This window comes from Gopherus evgoodei, chromosome 3, assembly GCF_007399415.2.
Source record: "Gopherus evgoodei ecotype Sinaloan lineage chromosome 3, rGopEvg1_v1.p, whole genome shotgun sequence".
Classification (NCBI taxonomy): domain Eukaryota; kingdom Metazoa; phylum Chordata; order Testudines; family Testudinidae; genus Gopherus; species Gopherus evgoodei.
In genome coordinates, this window is record NC_044324.1 from 144,175,253 (window position 1) to 144,196,402 (window position 21,150).

The following is a 21,150-nucleotide window of genomic DNA, read 5'->3' on the forward strand; positions in this document are numbered from 1 at the left end:
TCAGGTTCTCAGTGCAGCCGTGTAAACAGAGTACTGAAGGGGAGTATTTATTTGTTTTAAACTTAACTTTTCCCATTAGAAGTTACAAAAAATCCTGAAAACATTTTAATTAGTCTTAAATGTTGAGAAAAAATATTTTGTAACAATCTAAATCTTGATCCAAATTTGACTTCTTATTGTTTCTTTAAAACAACATTATGTATTATGTGTACAGTGGTAGTTGTAACACAGTTAAGGTTATGTTAGAGTTTCAATTTGACAGTGGAAAGAATAAGGAATATCTGGTCTGAGTTTTAATAAAATAAAAAATGGATAATAATCCTTGAATAAATTACAGATTTTGTGTTGTATGATTCAAAGTTCCACAGCTTAGTATACATTTTCCAGAAAAATGGGAGGAGGGAGTGGGGAGGAGAGAGGGAGGGATTTAAAATATTTTTCCTGGGAAGCATCTCACTTTTCTTTGTACTCCTCTTGCAAGAAATTGAACACACTCTGGGATCTGCGACCTGTCATTTAACTACATTGCTACTCCTCACGTCCCGATTACTAGAATACCAGTAATGCACTGGTGGTGTTTCTCTATAGAGCATTTTATATGTTTTTAGCCTAAACAGAAAATGTATGTGTCAAGCTGAACCCACTGAATCATAATGTGCCACAGCCAGAATATTGCCACTTCCCAGAATGATAAAAAAAATGAGAGAATGAAAGCAAAGAGAGGAAAAACCTTAACAGTGGCAAAATAACTTCCCAAATGCATGGAATGGGTGAAGGGCATGTGATTTTAAAGTTTTATTTCAGTTCTTCCACGAGGGGAAAAAAAAGGTAAAGCAACCTTGTTGATGATCTTCCAGACTAAGCACCAACAACTATATAGCTGTAGAGACTTTTGTTCCTCCACAGGATTTTGCTGCCATCATGTGGCAATGGTGCCCTCACGGACTCATATTACAGTCAAAAGATCCATTTCTCATCTATGTTAAAAATGCAAGAATAGATGCTGCAGCAGCTGAAAATCTAGAAGAGACTGTAAATGGATATATGGTAATATGTTACAAATCCTTTTCCTCTTGTTTACAGAATGGATGCCAGAAAGATAGCCACCGAATTGTGTTACATTTTTAAAGGGCGGTTCACCATTTGGTTTAGGAAAATCTGTGACTCACAAGTAAGTCTAGAATTCAAAGCAGGATGGAATTATAACTTTTAACCACAAAAAATAAATTAATGCTTAAACTTTCCTATAGAATTACATTTAAAAAGGACCCTGGAAGAACAAATCTTTTGAAATCATCAAATCCCAAAACTGGGTAGGTTTGGGTCTCTGAGTTTTCTCCTCTAATCCCCAAAGATCCCATTGTATTTTTATTGCATAGAGTTCAAAATCTGTGCAGTGGAGCAAATGCATACATTTGTCAAAGGGCAACGTGAGTTTTTCACTAATAGTAAGAATCAGCAGCTTGTTACTATGGCTAGAGGCTGTCTCTGTCATTTGAGTCACCTTGTTGAGCGGAAAAAATAGCTGTTTTAGTGATATGACATCTTTCAGTGCTGAACAACTTGCAAACAGTGTATGTTACTATTTCAACACAAGTTTGAAGTGCAAGGGTACATTTATAAGGTGTCTGGGGAATTTGCCAGAGGTAAAAACTATGACATATTAATGCACTTATCCAGAAGATGTGTGTTGCTGCTAAGGTGTTCAGATAGATGCTTTCGTACAGTACAAAGCACTCAGCAGCTACTTTATTTAAGGAAGTGAATGTGAATCAAATGAGACCCAGGCCGGAAACACTTGCATTTTACAGCCTTTAAAAGCTATGTTGGAAGGATATTTTAAATTAACTTTTTTCTTAGTAGTTGTTAGAAACACTATTTTTGTTGCAATTAGTTCTTTTTAGCCTAGGGTCCCAACTGTTGCTAAAGAAAGAGCTGACTGTGAAAGCAAACAGACAAAACCAATTAAACCAGAGAGTTCTCTTTCTGTAGGAATGAATTTCACATTATAAGCTATTACAAGGCCTATTGGCAGCCTAGGTTTAGCGGCAGGGCTTCATCTAACAGCGTGAGCAAAGAGTCCCTTGCTTTCTTAATTTGAAATCAAGAATTGAATAAATCTGCACATTTTTCTGTTTATGTCTACAAGGGTCTTAAAATGATCACCCAAAGGTCACTTAGGGAGAAAGGATGGCCTTGAGGTGAAGACACTGGACATGGATTCAAGGGAGCTGAGTTGAGTTCACAGCTCTGCCTCATACTTTGGGCAAGTCACTTACTTTCTCAAGGCTCCAATTCGCAATCTTCAGCTTGTACACCTTTCTCTAACCCTTTGTCAATTTAGATTGTAAGCTCCTCTGGGCAGGGACTGTCTCTTCCTGTGTTTGTACAGTGCCTAGCACAATGGGCACTGTTGAAGCCACTAGCTGCTATTGTAATACAAATAATGATAAAGAACTATAAAAAAATGTAAGCGACTTAAGCTTATATTTGAATGAATGAATCGAACACTTTTGGACCAAAGAAGGTTGCATAATGATTAGCAACCATTTTTGAAGAACAAACCATTCTAAACAGATATCAGCTCGGTACCAATCAATATCAATGCATGTGTGTCATGAATCTGTCCTGCATGGATTCTGTTCCATTTGCAAGAGTTTAAATACTTCAGAAAGGAGACAGGCTAAAGAATACAAGTTCACATCTCCCAAAGAAGAGTATTGCTAACTGAACCTCTTACCTAAAACTAAATGACAAAATGCTTCTCTGATATAAATGGATGCAACTATAGATGACTTTGGTAGGAATCGCACCACTTCAAACAAAGATGTTCCAAAGCCCATAGGTAATATCAATTATTTGGGCACACCTACACTTGGGTCTAAAATCAGTAAGTTAGCCTCTGAAACACTACAAGCAAGAACTGCACTTCTGAGAATGATGCTGACTCATGTAATTTTTGGGCATATGACCTTGCATTGGCAGTCATTTCAGGGGAGGTTGACAAATTACCCATTCCCACAGATCAAAGTGCAGTAGGCATTGTGGGGGTAGGGCGAACAGATGTCCCGATTTATAGAGACTGTCCTGATATTTGGGGCTTTTTCTTATATAGGCAACTATTACCCACTACACCCTGTCACGATTATTCACACTTGCTATCTGGTCACCCTATGTGGGGCTGGGGCAGAATACCATAGTATTTCATCACTAAGTGACATCTAATCAAATACTGTGTGAAAAACTGCAGCGTATCTTTTGCCAATACATCAGTAATTTAGGGTACGTCTATACTGCAATTAAATCCGTGGCCAGCTCGTGCCAACTGACTCGGGCTAAGGGACTCAGGCTCAAGGCCTGTTTAATTGCAGTATAGACATTTGGGCTTGGGCTGGAGCCTGAGGTCTGGAACCCTGTGACAGGGGTGGGCCTCAGAACCTGGGCTCCAGCCCAAGCCCAAACATTTACACTGCTGTTTTATAGCTCTGCAGCCCAAGCCCAAGCCAGCTGTCCCAGGCCAGCGATGGCCATGCCACGGATCTTTTACTGCAGTGTAAACATGCCAGAAGATGTGAACACATTTAGGGTAAGATGTTGTGATACAAAAAAAACACTGTCTCATCATCACCACCAAAATCTATGGTAGAAAGCAGCCAAATTTCACAGTGCAAGCATAACTGTGGTGCTAATAGATCTGTGAGCTACTTCAAGCCCTTTAAAGATGCCATGGAAAGTTTGGATAGCTTATCCAGTAGTTTGGGAATATATACTAGGTACTAAAACTTTCACTAAAGATTTACCAAAAGCAGCAAAATAATTTTAAATGGCACAGCAAACTGTGAGGGAAACTTGACAATAGATGTATACATTTCATAGATTATTCTGTGATTGCAGCTAAGCATTCTGTGTTCACATTTAGATATTGGATTTTATGTTCAAGATTTCTCCAAATACCATTATTTTAATATTAAAACTTGTAATTTTACACTAGCACTTAAATTAGCAATATATTTTTCAGCATTAGCAGAAAAATCTAGACACACTATGAAAATACTCAACTTGGTTTTACATTAGTAACCTCAAGTTTATTTCAATTCACCTTCTTTTTGTCTTTCTAAACATGATGAAGTATTGAGAGGGTATGTGAACAGGTTCTGGAAGTCCATTACTTAATTCTAAAATGAACATCTCCCCAGTAGGTCAGAGACAAACAGAGGGTTATCAAATATTCAACTTCTCTAGACTATAGGTTCACATAGTGTGTCACATTGCTACTTGTAACTTGAAAAAAGTGCAGTAGTTTGCAGTAACTGAATTCAGTTTTTGATTGATGTGAAACCAGGAGGTATAATGTGTCCACATAGTAGTTAATCAATCTCTTGTGTTCTTAGCCATTTAAAAAGACAAAATCCTTAGAAGACAATATTTCAGACATACATTCTGGAATGCCATGTTACTAGAGGGTAATAAATATTGACACATTTTTACTTTTACATTAGGATTCTTGTTAAGAGCTTGGCCTTCTAATGTGTAAATACAGCACAGTTCAGACAAGCAATTAAATATGTTTCAGGGATATATTAGCTTGGTGCTGCAAGAATACAGATCAGTTTACTACTGTATAATTCAGTAGCTGACATTGAGCTAAAGCTTCTGGCCCAATTCACTCTACTGCAGGGGATAGAACTCACTACTGATGCAAAAATAGTTATTGATACAATTATTACATTTATTATTGTAATTGTAGGTTAAGAGCTTGGTTTCACCTTTACTGAATTTTATGAGATATTTACAATTATTTTCATACACATATGCTTGAGAACAGGATAGCTGATGTGCTTATTAAAACTAGTTATTTAATTACATAAAATATACATGGTAACTAAGGAAATTCCATGTAAATATCTGTTTTCTGTCAACCACTGACAAGCACCAAAAATGTCAAGGAAAACATCACCTCCTTAGTCTTAAAACCATATTTATTACCTTATAAATGTGATTTCACTGAATCTGGAATGCGGCTTTATAACTTCTATTTTGCTTTAATATTCCATATTTTATTTTATACCATGTTTCTGAACATTATGTAATTGTTAGTTATTCTGATTTATTCCTTGTATAGAATATTTGACAGAAGACTTCAACTGTAAATGTATTACACCTTATGTGGTAAATCAAGGAACCATTTGGTCAAAAGGAAAACAATCAAAAAGAGTGTCTTCTCAAACAACCAGACACTTCCCCCACGTACAAAACACCAGTTTGATACAGACATGAGCTTTATTTCAAAAAAACCTTTTAGAATAGTTATGTTTTGGAAAGAAATGTGATTGTGTAAAAGAATGTGAGGATGCTCTTCAGTCAGAATATTTTAAAGATGAGTGATGCTTAGAATGTGTTATCAGAGTGGGTCTCTTTATCTCTCCTCTTTGCAAAGAGAAAAACTTTTCATTTTAAGCCCACACAAAGAATTCTAGAAATATCCTTACTGAAATTGATTTCTTTTATAAACACTCTAAAGTCTTCAAATTTTCAGAACATTTATGCTTGGAAGTGTTTGCAGAAGAAACTGGTTACTTCTAACTCATGTTTCCTCTTAACAGTGACTACCTTTGTTGTCCCTCAAATGCTGAAGATAGGATAAGCTTCCTTTGAGATGTTTATTTGCAAATATTTTGCATCTAAATGCAAGCCCTAACTATATTAACTGCCTGATACCATTGTGATATGAACAGTTAGATGTTTTATAGACCAATATGTAAACCTACTAACTTGTTATAACTGGTTACTAACATTAGCAGCCATGAGTATAAAACACGTATCTAATTGGGGAATTAATCAGTTATCTGGCAATGTTTAAGGAACTCCTTTTCAAACTCAGGAAAACAGGAAAAACCAGTCCAAGGGTTGTTAAGAAGGAAAGACATTATATTATTTAAGTTTAAAGACTCTCTTTATGAATCATTTAAATTCAAAAACACTATTTAAAAAAACCTGCAAGATTTTGATATAGAAAATAGGAGTGTTTGGACAAAACTTTAAACAGAATTTTTACTCCCATAAAACCCTGATGGAACTAATGGGATATCTCAGAACAAACTGAACACCACAAAGAATTAAAACTCCAGCTTTAAAAATGTTCGGCAAATTTCCTACACCAAAGACAAAAGCAATAAAACCATAAAATTGAAGAATGACAACCTGTGGCATATATATTAGCAGATTGAATATCCATGAGTTGAAAATCCTACCAGACCATATCATGAAAGTGTTGAGCCAATGCAGGGTGACAGCGGCTGATATCTGAATCCAGCCAAGCCCCTGAAGGTGTGTTTTCCACCTTCAGAGAGTATGGGGAGAAAAGAGTACAAATTCTTTCAGACTGACACATGCTCTCACATACTCTTTACACATTATTAATGCACTCTTATGCTCTCAGCTCAACAAGCAAGTAAGCAGCAGAGGCAAGACATATATGAACAACAACAAAAAAGAACACAGCATCAAGAAGCAGCAAGTTTCAAGTCCAGTACTGCTTCTGTAACATGATGACATCATCAGGATTTCAGCATCATTGATGCTACCCTGGGACAACAGTAACAGACTTTATGATCAGTGTCATTTTATAACTACATTCTTAATCACAGAAAATTCCCAGACCACACACTGTAAATTATGAAATAGAACTGAAAGCTATTCTCATACATGACACCTTTCTTTTGCATGCTTTATAAATCGTTTTTGAAAGAACCACACAAATGAAGAAATCTAGCACTGCTTATAACCAACCAGCAGGCACAGAACACTCCAAAGGCTTTATCTGGAATCCAATATGTGGTCGTGGAGTAATTTGTGTTAACCAGCATGACTGTAAGATGAACTCTAGAGTAAAGAAGTGTCTTGGAATAAATGGTTGTGGAGTGTCTAGATTAGCATTCACAAGTGTGGTAATTAACCAGTCAAGGTAACAAGTTATAACAGGACCACAAAGCCAAAAACAGCAGTATTGGTGCAGTGATTCTGGAGGAGGAAGTAGAAGGAAACACAGGTTACTGGGAATCATAGAATAGAATATCAAGGTTGGAAGGGACTTCAGGAGGTCATCTAGTCCAACCCCCTGCTCAAAGCAGGACCAATCTCCAACTAAATTATCCCAGCCAGTGCTTTGTCAAGCCTGACCTTAAAAACCTCTAAGGAAAGAGATTCCACCACCTCCCTAGATAACCCATTCCAGTGCTTCACCACCCCCCTAGTGAAAAAGTTTTTTTCTAATATCCAACCTAAACCTTCCCCATTGCAACTTGAGACCATTACTCCTTGTTCTATCATCTGCTACCATTAAGAACAGTCTAGATCCATCCTCTTTGGAACCCCCTTTCAGGTAGTTGAAAGCAGATATCAAATCCCCCTCATTCTTCTCTTCTGCAGACTAAATAATCCCAGTTCCCTCAGCCTCTCCTCATAAGTCATGTGCTCCAGCCTCCTAATCATTTTTGTTGCGCTCCATTGGACTCTTTCCCATTTTTCCACATCCTTCCTGTAGTGTGGGACCCAAAACTGGACACAGTACTCTAGATGAGGCCTCCCCAATGCCAAAGAGAGAGGAATAATCACATTCCTCAATCTGCTGGCAATGCTCCTACTTATACATCCCAAAATGCTGTTAGTCTTCCTGGCAACAAGGGTACACTGTTGGCTCACATCCAACTTCTCGTCCACTGTAACCCCTAGGTCCTTTTCTGCAGAAATGCTGCCTAGCCACTCGGTCCCTAGTCTGTAGCAGTGCATGGGATTCTTCCATCCTAAGTGCAAATCCTCCAATTTGTCTAGGTCCCTCTGTATCCTATCCCTACCCTCCAGTGTATCTAACACTCCTCCCAGTTTAGTGTCATCTGCAAACTTGCTGAGAGAGCAATCCACGCCATCCTCCAGATCATTAATGAAGATATTGAACAAAACCGGCCCCCGGACCAACCATTGGGGCACTCCGCTTGATACCAGCTGCCAACTAGACATGGCACCATTGATCACTACCTGTTGAGCCCAATGTTCTAGCCACCTTTCTATACACCTTATAGTCCATTCATCCAGCCCATACCTTTTTAACTTGCTGGCAAGAATACTGTGGGAGACTGTATCAAAAGCTTTGCTAAAGTCAAAGAACAACACATCCACGGTTTCCCCTCATCTACAGAGCCCGTTATCTCATCATAAAAGGCAATTAGGTTAGTCAGGTATGACTTGCCCTTGATGAATCCATGCTGACTGTTCCTGATCATTTTCCTCTCCTCTAAGTGCTTCGAAATGGATTCCTTGAGGACCTGCTCCATAATTTTTCCAGGGACTGAAATGAGGCTGACTCGCATGCAGTTCCCCGGATCTTCCTTATTCCTTTTTTAAAAGATGGGCACTACATTAGCCCTTTTCCTGTCATCCCGAACCTCCCCCAATCAGCATGTTTTCTCAAAGATAATGGCCAATGGCTCTGCAACCACATCAGCCAACTCCTTTAGCACCCTTGGATGCAGTGCATCCAACCCCATGGGCTTGTGCTCATCCATTTTTCTAAATAGCCCTGAACCACTTCTTTCTCCAGAGGGCTGGTCACCTCCTCTCCATACTGTGCTGCCCAGTGCAATAGTCTGGGAACTGACCTTCTTCGTAAGATAGAGGCAAAAAAAGTATTCAGTACATTAGCTTTTTGCACATCCTTTGTCATTTGGTTGCCTCCCTCATTCAGTAAGGGGCCCACACTTTCCTCGACCTTCTTCTTGTTGCTAACATACCTGAAGAAACCCTTCTTGTTACTCTTAACATCCCTTGCTAGCTGCAACTCGAAGTGTGATTTGGCCTTCCTGATTTCACTCCTGCATGCCTGAGCAATATTTTTAATTCTTCTCCCTGGTCATTTGTCCAATCTTCCATTTCCTGTAAGCTTCTTTTTTGTATCTAAGATCAGGAAGGATTCCACTGTTAAGCCAAGCTGGTCGCCTGCCATATTTATTATTCTTTCTACACATTGGGATGGTTTGTTCCTGCAACCTCAGTAAGGATTCTTTAAAATACAGCCAGCTATCCTGGACTCCTTTCCCCTTCATGTTATTCTCTCAGAGGATCCTGCCCATCAGTTCCCTGAGGGAATCAACTTCTGCTTTTCTGAAGTCCAGGGTCTGTATTCTGCTGCTCTCCTTTCTTCCTTGTGTCAGGATCCTGAACTCAACCATCTCATGGTAACTGTCTCCCAGGTTCCCATCCACTTTTGCTTCCCCTACTAATTCTTCCCTGTTTGTAAGTGGCAGGTCAAGAAGAGCTCTGCCCCTAGTTGGTTCCTCCAGCTCACCAGGAAATTGTCCACTACACTTTCCAAAAACTTCCTGGATTGTCTGTGCACTGCTGTATTGCTCTCCCAACAGATATCAGGGTGACTGAAATCCCCCATGAGAACAAGGGCCTGTGATCTAGTAACTTCTGTTAGTTGCTTGAAGAAAGCCTCATCCTCCTCATCCCCCTGGTCTGGTGGTCTACAGCAGATTCCCACCACGACATTACCCTTGTTGCTCCCACTTCTATACTTAATCCAGAGACACTCAGGTTTTTCTGCAGTTTCATACTGGAGCTCTGAGCAGTCATACTGGGAGATGTGGGAGTCCACATCTCTTGTGTATGCCAGAATAGTTCTCTGCTGGGATTCCTCTACCCCAGCACTTGCAGGTCTCTTTGGATGTAGGTAGGATCAGTGGATTCACAGCTACACAGGCTCAACAGCCCAGCCCCTCCTTTTTAATGCAGACTTCAATAGCCACAGACTACGATAGCTCTGAAGCTGTAGGAGCTGTCCCAGAATGGCTACATTGCTATACTGCAGACTGGGGATAAGGAAGAGTTAAAAGTCCCTTGACTACAGAAGTCCTGGAGTATAGTATGCTCTCAACTCAAGCTCCAGCTATTTGGCCTCAGGTTCTCTCTCTTTATTTTCAATGAGCTTTCCATTAGCCCACAGAAAAAAACTTTGGGACAGTTGAAAGTAAAAGGGCATTTGCAGGGCTAGTGGGCTCCCTCACCATCCCATGAGAAACAATGCCATGCCCAAGTAACTTTCAGGTCCTTCCCTCTGGGCACAGTTTATCAACTCAAATACAAAACTTAAACAAAACATCAAAGCAAAGCATGGGCTACAGTTTCCAGAGGCTTTCTCCCCTTGCCTCTGTCAGTGTTGAGAAAAGGACATGCCTTCCCTTCAATTCCTGCTTCAGAGCCTACTGCAGGCACCCATGTCCCCCCTGCAGCTCTCTCAGCTCTTTATAGAAAACACCTGACATCCTCCCAGCTGAGTCTGAAAAGGGCTGCTGGTACCAGGACCTTAAAGGCACAGACCATCCTGTTACAGCATTCCACTAAGCTATCATCATTCCTAGCACGGCAATACAGGCATCTTTGCAAAGTCTCCTATAAATGCCCAATGTCACATTTATTTTTAAAACAAAATAATAGTTATGCCTCATGACCAATCAGCCTTCTCCCCTAACCTGGTCCTGATGTTCTCCAGGTGCTGTTCAACATGACATAGAAAAATATTCAAATATTATCATAAAACCACCTTTATGAACTTTTATACAAAAATCCAAAAACATGGAGCATAACAGATAAAGGGATGGGAGAACACTGTGAAGTGGAAGTAATCAACATGGGTCATTTTAAAACCAATTTGAGAAAAAAACAACAACATTATTGTTTAGGTACTGTTCTGAAGTGTCATGATGGTCATTATGTATTTCAGACAGTTAGGAGGGTTAATATCCTAGAGCCTGCAAAAGCATGCTCACTTGCTGACATAATACATGATGGTGAGAGCCATAAAAGGCCAGTAGGCAAGGTCAAATAAGCAATAGGACAATAAGCTGAAAGTTCAGACCTACCCCAATATGTTTTAATTACAGCGCTAAAGACAGCTCTAAATATAAAGTAGCTATTACTGGCTGATAAGAAAAACAAACCATAGTGGGTATTTTCCTTTTCCTTATAGATATCGACATCATATCATATCACATCACATCAAGTCCTGTAGTGATGGACAAGTGACGAAGCAGCAGGTGTGGATACACTGGGAGCTGCAGCCGCGGACCTGCACACAGGCGGCTCAGGTATAATGGTCAGCAGCGGAGCTCGGCGTCTTCTTGAGCGACTGAGCAGCCCTATTCAGGATTGCACTGCTCACCTCTGTAGAATGAGGAGGGGGCTAGAAAAGGTGCCCTAAACATTGCCTGCTTCACCTTAACCTATACCACAGCTGGCGGGGATCCCATAAAAGCGGTTGAACAAAAACAAAAAAAACTTCGAGTGACATCGATCACCATTGGGACATGGAATGTGTGCACACTACTGGACAACATCACGGCAGACAGACCGGAGAGAAGAACAGCACTTGTCACCAGAGAGCTCGCACGCTACAACATTGACACTGCAGCCCTTAGCGAAACTCACCTTGCTAATGAAGGACAGCTGTCCGAGTCAGGCGGAGGCTATACATTCTTCTGGAGTGGCCAGAGCAGTGATGAGCATCGCAATCTGGAGTTGGCTTCGCCATCAAGAATCATCTTGTTCGGAAACTTGCCAGTCCCCCTTAGGGTGTGAATGATCGTCTCATGACAATGCAGCTTCCGCTTCAAAAAGGAAAACAAGCTACTTTGATCAGCACATACTCTCCCACAATGATCAACCCAGAGGACGTGAAGGATAAATTCTATGAAGAACTAGATGCTCTGCTATCATCAGTGCACCGCACAGACAAGCTGATCCTGCCTGGTGATTTTAAACGCAAGAGTCGGATGCGATGCCACAGCCTGGGAAGGAGTCATCAGGAAAAATGGAGTGGGAAAGTGTAACAGCAATGGCCTGTTACTGCTGAAAACTTGTGCAGCACATGACCTTCTGATCACCAATACGGTCTTCTGCCTCCCTACCCGTAACAGGACTTCATGGATGCATCCCTGTTCCAAGCACTGGCATCTGATTGACTATGTCATCATCAGGAGAAGGGACAGACAAGATGTCAGGGTTACAAAAGCTCTGTACGGCACTGACTGTTCGACGGATCACAGGCTCATAGTATCCAAAATGAAGCTTCATATCATGCTGAAGAGACAACAACAAGGCTGTAAGGCTCTCAAAAGGATCAACGTGTTGAAGTTGAAGAACAGTTGCATCACTGAAAATGTAGCGGAAGACCTAGAGAATGAGCTTGCTGATCTTCGTATTGAGGATGACGCTGAGAAAAACTGGGAGCGATTTCGCAACACTGTCCATATACAGCTGCATCGAAGGTATTGGGGCCCTCCACACGCAGGCGGCAAGATTGGTTTGACGAAAATGATGCAGAAATCCAGGCCTTACTTGCTGAGAAGCACCGCCTGCATCGTGCATATCAGAACGACCCATCCTCAGCGGCAAAGACGACAGCCTTTATCAACGCTCGCAGAACAGTACAGAACCGACTGCGCAAAATGCGGGACTTGTGGCTGAGCACCAAAGCAGGTGAAATACAGGCGTATGCAGACAGGAACGACTATAAGCAGTTCTATGAAGCCCTCAACACACTCTATGGTCCAAAGTCTTCTGGGAGCTTTCCCCTCCTGAACTCTGATGGCACTGTGCTCCTTATAGAGAAGACGCAGATTTTCCAGAGATGGGCTGAACATTTTGAAGCAGTTCTCAACTGCCCCTCAGCCATCAATGATGAGGCCATTGATAAGATGCCCCAGGTTGCAGTCAATGACTCCATGGATGCTTCACCAGAAGAGGACGAAGTGAAGAAAGCCATCAACCAGCTGTCAAGTGGCAAAGCCCAAGGTCAGATGCCATACCAGCAGAGGTGTACAAAGTCGGTAGACCCGTCCTGCTACGGAAACGCACTGAGCTGTTTCACTCCTTCTGGAGCAGGGATCCATTCCACAGGAATTTAGAGACGTGTCCATTGTGCACCTCTACAAGAGGAAGGGCAATAGCCAGGTATGCGACAATCACCGTGGAATCTCGCTGCTCTCTACAGTGGGGAAAGTTCTTGCACGGGTTCTGTTGAACGGACTGATCGCTCACCTGGAGCAGGGCTTACTGCCAGAATCACAGTGCAGCTTCCGGAAGGGACGTGGGACTATTGACATGATCTTCGCTGCGCATCAGCAACAGGAGAAATGTCAAGAGGAGAATCATGAGCTCTACACAACTTTTGTGGACCTCACGAAAGCGTTCCACTCTGTCAGTCTCCAGGGCCTGTGGAGGATTATGTCGAAATTCAGCTGTCCAGACAGATTCATAAGAATGGTACATCAATTTCATCACGGTATGATGGCTCATGTTCTGGATGATGGTGAAACACCTGAGGCTTTCCCAGTCACCAACGGCGTCCAGCAAGGGTGTGTTTTAGCACCCACTTTGTTCAGCATGATATTCTCTGCCACTCTGACTAATGCCTTTCAACACTGCACTGAAGGAGTAGGCCTGAAGTACAGAACTGACGGGAAACTATTCAATCTGAGGCGACTGCGTGCCATCACCAAGGTGAAGGAAACTGTACTTCGAGACTTTCTCTTTGCCAATGATTGTGCTCTGAATGCTAGTACAGAGCCAGAAATGCAAGCCAGTATGGACTAGTTTTCATCCGCATGCAGCAACTTCGGGGTTCACCATTAACATCAAGACGACTGAGGTCATGCACCAGCCAGCTGCCCACACTCCGTACTCAGAACCATCCATCACTGTAAATGGACAGAGACTTCAGGCAATGGAACACTTCATGTACCTGGGCAGTACCCTTTCCCAAGCAGTGTCAATCGATGATGAAGTAACCTGCAGAATTGCTAAAGCCAGCTCTGCATTTGGCCGATTGTGCTCCAACGTCTGGGAACATCGAGAGATCAGCCAACCAACGAAGCTGAAGGTCTACCGAGCAGTGGTGCTTTCAACTCTGCTGTACGCCTGAGAGACGTGGACTGTCTATCGGAGTCATGCACGAAGGCTCAATCACTTCCACATTTCTTGTGTGCAAAAGCATCTAAAAATCAGATGGCCGGACAAAGTGCCCGATACTGAAGTCCTTACCAGAACCAGTCTGCCGTCAGTTCACACACTGCTGATGAGAGCCCAGACCAGATGGGCAGGATATGTCGTGAGAATGTCAGACAAGCACATTCCTAAACAGCTCTTCTACAGAGAACTCACCCAGGGAAAGCGCTCCCATGGAGGACAAAAGAAGCAGTTCACGGACACGCTGAAGACCTCTCTGAAGTCCCTTGAGAACACCACCACCACATGGGAAACCCTCGCACTGAACCATCCAGCAAGGTGCAGCCTCATTCACACAGGCAGTAGTACTTCTAAGGCGAGGCGTACTACTGAGGCTGAAAGAAAGCGTGAGCTGCACAAGTCCAGAGCTGTCCGCACATCATTGACAGTGCCATCACATGTCTGCCCGACGTGTGACAGGACGTTCCACACCCAAATTGGATTGATCGGTCATCTTTGGACGCACAGAGCCCGGTCATCGAACGAATGAGCTGTTGAGGTCTTCACTGACAATGATGGATGAACATCATAGATATCCTTACAACATGGTCGCTTCCCCTCCCCCCCTTCTACATAAAATTAAAAAAAAAATCTGCATGCCTTGACATCTCTAAAACAGATCAGCAAATTTCTGACTCATCATATGTCTCTTTCACAGCTAGAATCGGCTTTGTAGCCTCCAGCACTGGAAAGTCTAACATGTTTAAAAATAAGAATTTACTTACTGAGCATCAGAAATACAATCATAATTTGATGTCTGATATTGAGTATTTCCTTCCTTCTGACTGCCAGCCTTTAAATAGCAGGATCTAATTTCCCCTTTAAAAACATAAAAGTATCAGTTACGTGATGTAAATTATTTGTTTACACCTACAATTTAGTAGCAATCTGGTTTTCTCAGTCAAAAAAAAGTATCTGTAAACCAAATGTTCTAACTGCTTCTTTATATTTGTGATTGGCAGTGTGGACGTGTTTTAAAACATTATAGAACAAATACATGTTAAAATAAACACTGGAAAACTGGAGACAAAGCCACACAAATACAGATATTAAGGGCAAAATTCTGTTTCTTGTTGTAAGAGCAGAGTAAGAGAGCTCTGTGCAAATGAAGAAATGGACTCCTGCCCCAATCTAACCGGGGGAGGGAGGGCCCTGATCTGACAGTACCTTAAATACTGAGTAGCCATTCATAGGTGTGCAAGGTTACCGTAAAACATTACCAGAAGTATAAGCAAGTGGAGCATTCTGATTTGTTCATGTTTGCAGAAGTGTAGAGGAAAGATACATGGCAGCGGAGAATCAGGCAAAAGGTGGGTAGCCATGGTCTATTACATCCCCGTTGCTTACCTAACATACATACGGGGCAGCGATCCTCCAGTGAATAAGCATACTACTCCCCTGGCCTGTCCACAGCTGCCCTCTCACACACATGCAGAACGAGGGTCCACAGCATGCAAGAGGCTGCACTGGTGCTACACAGGAGTGAGAGGGGAGAAAGGACAGGATACCAGGAGCCATGAAACCCAGCTACATGGGAGCTTCTTTTGTGCTTCTTGGAAGGGCGATTTGACATGGGCCTAAGTGACTTGTGGATCTGCTACTACAGAAATGCACTTGGCCAGTAACCCACAAGGCAGATGGCATTGGAACAGCACAGCCACTACAACTATTTCAGCCCAAAGACTAGAGTAGCTGTGGAGTGGCCGTGCTGCTCGGTGTGGCCTGTTGTCCTCAGGGAGTTCCCTGCACCAAAGTCAGGTACTGATGGGGAAAGGAGTCCATTCGTTCAATACCCTGGAGAGGATAGAGGACCATCACTCTGAATGAAGGCAGCCCCAACATAATGGGAGATGGTTGCCATCGAAATCACCACCTATTCACACTCAGCTTAAAGATTTAACAGCAAGGGATGGGAACCTTTTGGCCAAGCACATTGGCGTAATTCCCTACTCAGACAAGAAGTTCTATGGGATCTTCAGCATCCACAAAAAACACTGTAGAGACCTGTCTTTTAAGCTATCGTCAGAAAAATACACTCAGCTCCACAGTGAATGTCAGACAAATACAAGTCTGAGATAAACTTCTGAGTTTTCTTTATAAATCTCTCCTCATGGTTTAATAGTTACAGCTGCATAAACTTACCATGCTCATCTATGAACACATGCATTGCGTCCACAGATATTTCATCTTTCATTGAAGCCTCAGGTCCACTTATAACTTGCAAGACAGAACTATCTTGCTGGGAAGTTACCCGGTAGATTATCTGCCGTTGCCTGTTGCCCTGGTAACTTGACACAAAAATGTTTCAAAACTACTATGAGGAACTTTTTTCTTGTTCTCAATAAAACAGAGAGAGAGAGGAGTTAATTAAAAGTTTACGTCAATTCTACTCAATAACACAGAACAGTTGGCATCATAATGCTTTTGAAGTACAAAAAATATAAAGTAACTGCCCTTACTGTGCTGTAAATTGGGCAGGCTCTGGTAGCACTGGACTAGCACTAGCCCAGTCTTGACTTTGTACATCTGACTTTTCCTGTTTAGAAACATGCTTGTAGTGCTTTCCTGTTTCCAGCATTTCTTCTTTTCTCTCTGTTGTATTGCTATCTGAAAGATACATGAATAAAGAAAGGAGACGTTCTACACAGATCACTGTAAAGAGTTCTGTTCATTCACTTCAGAACAAGAGCATTTTTAAGGGAAAGTTGTCCAAAGACACAGTGCTCAGCTGGCTTCCATTGGTGAAAAATAAGTTAGTTAGGGTGAATAAGGTAAACTGCTAATAGGAGGATTACTTGGTTCTTTTTTTTGGCACAAGTTACCCTGTGTTGTGCTTCTATGTAGGCTGAACCTCCCCGAACTGGAAATCTCTTAACTTCCAGACCATTATGTGTAAGAAATTTTTTTTAAAGGGCCCATTTTTTTAAAATGTGGCAGAAGTGTCAAAAGTATTTAGAAAATCAAATTTTTACTCCTTAGCCAAACAGTCCCATTTGAAAATAAATCTGTGCATTTCCTGTTTAACTAGTGATTTAAATTGCACTTTAAGCACAAAATCTCACTCTAGTTTAACTATGCAGCTGATACAGTGTTCCATAATCTCATACTCCAACAGGGGACAAGAGGCTGCAGAAACCTAATTAAATCCATTTTCCCTAGGGAGTTATGGTTGTTCAAGGATTAAGAATAACTGATAGCCAACAAAAAGGTTACATTAATCTAATTGGTCTCACACTGCCTAATGCTGACTCGAGGGTTGAAACAATTAACAAGATTTTTTGTTTGATGATTTAATGGCTTGAAGGGGGGGAAAAAGTCTCACTCTTTTCCATTTCAGGTCTCAAATCTTTCAATTCTCTTTCCCTTGAAGTGGTGAAAATTAATAATAAATAAAAATGCATGACAATTCTTAGTGCTCTTAGCACTAGAAATATATGTCAGGAAGGTCTGCAATGGGATTTTAGTACAGTGATTCCTGCTGATTTCAACTCTACTGTACGCCTGAGAGACGTGGACTGTCTATCGGAGTACAAGTTACTTGTACTTTCAAGTTTTGAATGGAGATAACACATGGGGGCAGGGGGAAGGGAGAATGGTTCTTCAGTCTCTGCCAATGAATAAACATTAATCTGATGACTCATAACTGTCAGCTCAATTCTTCCTCTAGATTTTGGTAGTACCGTTAAAATTAAAATCTTCATTTTTTTTCCTCTCTGCATCTCTTCTGCATGTTAAGATGTAACTTTGTCAATGATGTAATTTACAAATGCAGAAACTATTACTGATTTTTGCAAAAACGAACAAATACATTTACAGTCTGGATTGAAAATCATTATTGTTTACAAACTGGTTCCCAGCAAAAAATTCTCATGATCTGTTTTTACACATTGCACCCTGGAGCTAGTTTAGTCAATAATGCAATATTCGAATGCAATTTGTCAGCTAACCTACATTTTGTTTTTCATGGTTTTCATTAAGCAAACTGCTAAACACAGACTTTAAACAAATATCTATCACATGAGAAACAAGAGGATGCCAAAATTCAAAATAAAAATAACTGATAAAAAAAACATAAAAAGGCAACAGACAATCTAGTAGAGTTTACATTTCAGTAAGTACTTGCTTACCTGGAAATGTACTTCCTCTGACTCAAATCCACAAGGATGGAGCCGCTGAGATTTATTGCTAAGTCAAGCTCAGGAAAAAAATTCTAATCACTTGCACAGAGATAACTAAGGCCTGGTATACATAGCTTTTATGCCCATATAACTATTTCAGTTAAGGGTGTGACATTTTACCTGTATATGTATAGGGGTTTAATCCTCTAGTGTGGAGGCAGATATACATGTTCCTTACACTGGTATAGCTTATTTCCCTTCCCTCTGGGAATTATATATGCCTCTGTAAGCACTATTATACTAGTATAACTGCATCCACACTAGAGGGTTTGTACAGCTTTAACTACATCAGTATAGTTAAACTGGTACAATTTTTGCATATAGACAATTCAGCTGTGTGACAATGTGATTGTCTCAATTTTTTGGCTGCTGGCTAATTTTAAATGAAATCTATTGCTGCTGTGATCAGCTAAAATATTTCTCTGAATTCTGCTTTTTCCATTTTAGATTGGTGTGCCAAGGTTTCTTCTGTTTATGCTCCTGATTTTAAGTGTGTCTGCCTCTAGCCCACTGTTATAGGTTTAGTTTTGTCCTCATTTTAATGCAAACTGAAATGTCACTGCTCCTATACATTTTAATTTTGTCTTGTTTCATTGATCTTTTTTAAAATCAAATGGAAGTAAAATTCAAATAAAAAAATCATTTCAAATAAAAAAAATCATTTCAATATTTTCAGTTTTTTGGGGGGAGCAGTTTGAACAGAAATGTTTTGGCAAAGTTATTATGAATTCATGAATCTGCATTTTTTGATACAAAACAGTTGTCTGAAAAAAATTGCCCAGTTCTACTAATAATATGTTTTAAATTTAAGCAACAATTCCAATATCTAAATAATATTAAGACTAAAGCCCATCTGATTTGAAATCTGTATCTTATCTTACAGACTTGCACCTGTCTATTCTGGGTGTCATATATTCTGTAATTCCTGCGATGCAGAATCTACTCTTTTCAGGAGAATTGCACTCTGGAATATAAACTTTCATTTAAAAAAATTAGACCTTTCTAGCCCTTATGGTTTCAAAGATAATTTTGTAAATGTAAGAAGACTGTACACAGCAGAAAACAATAGTTCTGAGACGTGTGAAATGTTCAGAGTGTACTCTCTGACGCCTAAGGATGACATTTTAATTGACAATAGTCTTAATTATTTCACTGTTGATCATTTCAGTGGAAACGTCTAGCTCAGGGTCAGGCAACCTATGGCACGTGTGCCGAAGGCGGCACACAAGCTGATTTTCAGTGGCACTCACAGTGCCTGGGGTCCTGGCCACCGGTTCGGGGGGCTCTGCATTTTAATTTAATTTTAAATGAAGCCTCTTAAACATTTTAAAAACCTTATTTTCCTTACATACAACAATAGTTTAGTTATATATTATAGACTTACAGAAAGGAGACCTTCTAAAAACCTTAAAATGTATTACTGGCATGCGGAACCTTAAATTAGAGTGAATAAATGAACACTCAGCACACTACTTCTGAAAGGTTACCGCCCCCAGTCTAGCTAATATGTTTTTCCCACAATCCCAAACTGCCTTGGAAAGGTGCAAAAAAAGACATTTTAAAAATGTATGTGAGGCTGAGGCAGAATATCCACCACAATGCAGTAGAATCCCGGGACGGAGAGGTTTAGGTTGGATATTCGGAAAAACTTTTTCACTCAGAGAGTGGTGAAGCACTGGAATGGGGTACCTAGGGAGGTGGTGGAATCTCCTTCCTTAGAGGTTTTTAAGGTCAGGCTTGACAAAGCCCTGGCTGGGATGATTTGATTGGGAATTTGTCCTACTTTGAGCCGGGGGTTAGACTAGATGACCTCCTGAGGTCCCTTCCAACCCTGATATTCTATGATTCTATAATTTTGGTCAAGCTTTCTGAGGAGTACATGAGATCTTAAGTCTGGTCCAATACTAATGCTGCAAGGTGCGCAGTGTGACAGCGTAGAAACACACATTTTGTTCCTGCTCCCCCTTCAGGCTAGTGGAGAGCAATTTATCTGCATCATGTCCTGGGGTGAAATCCTGGCTCCACTGATGTCAATGGCAATACTCCACTAAAGTTAATGGCAAGAAATTAAATAGGGGCAGAATTTCACCTTGTAGTGTGCTTTATTGAATATATGTGTATGAGGGGCTGTGGGGCCCTGGCATTTAACGTGGCAGGGCATAGATCAGCTCACTCTGCCTGACCGTCCTCTTCCCCTTTCAGGAGCTCCCTCTCCCTCAGCAGCAGCTTCACCTCCTCAGTCCATAAGACTCTACACTTGTGTCTACCATATTTTTTTAATCACTAGGTTTCTGTATGAGATCAAAGTACTGAAATAATATAGTTGGTGATTAGGGTAGCTTGGTGAACCTTATATCCATATGTATAATGGCAATTTTAAGGTTTTAGATCTGATTTTTGTTTAGCTTTGCCTCTAGAGACCCAGATATGCTTACCTCTTCAAAGTTGCCATCCCTAAGCATAAGTTTAAAATCAGAAGAGACAGCATTGTCTTTGTGGCGAGTACCTTTTGCAAACCTCAGACAAAAGAGTCTTCCAAAGTAAAAAGAGATTCAGGGCAGTATGCACTACCACTTAATTCAATCTAATTTATGTCGCTCAAGAGTGTGAAAAAAGACACCCCTATGAGCGAAGCAAATTACAGCGACCTAAGCATTGTCCACACTGGTAGTATGTCAGTGGGAGATGCTCTCCCGCCAACATAGCTTCTGCCTCTCACAGTGTGGAGTAATTATGCTAATGGGAGAGCACTCTCCCATTGAAATAGAGTGTCTTCACCAGACGCACTACAGTGGCGCGACTGCATCAGTGCTGCTGTGCTGATGGAGCACTTCTAGTGTAGACCTGCCCTCAGTCACTATGGTGAATAAGTATGTAAAAACACTTAGCTCATAAACAGCATATATACCAGTAA

At 41.1% G+C, this 21,150-nt stretch overlaps 1 protein-coding gene across 1 annotated transcript in view; it reads right to left on the reverse strand.

Annotated features, from left to right (window-relative positions):
* PCNX2 (pecanex 2) overlaps window positions 1-21,150 on the reverse strand; it is a 248,327-nt gene that overhangs the window by 194,155 nt on the left and 33,022 nt on the right. Inside the window, 3 exon segments of the mRNA XM_030556904.1 lie at window positions 14,784-14,877; window positions 16,201-16,346; window positions 16,518-16,665. Coding sequence (XP_030412764.1) covers window positions 14,784-14,877; window positions 16,201-16,346; window positions 16,518-16,665 — 388 coding nt within the window.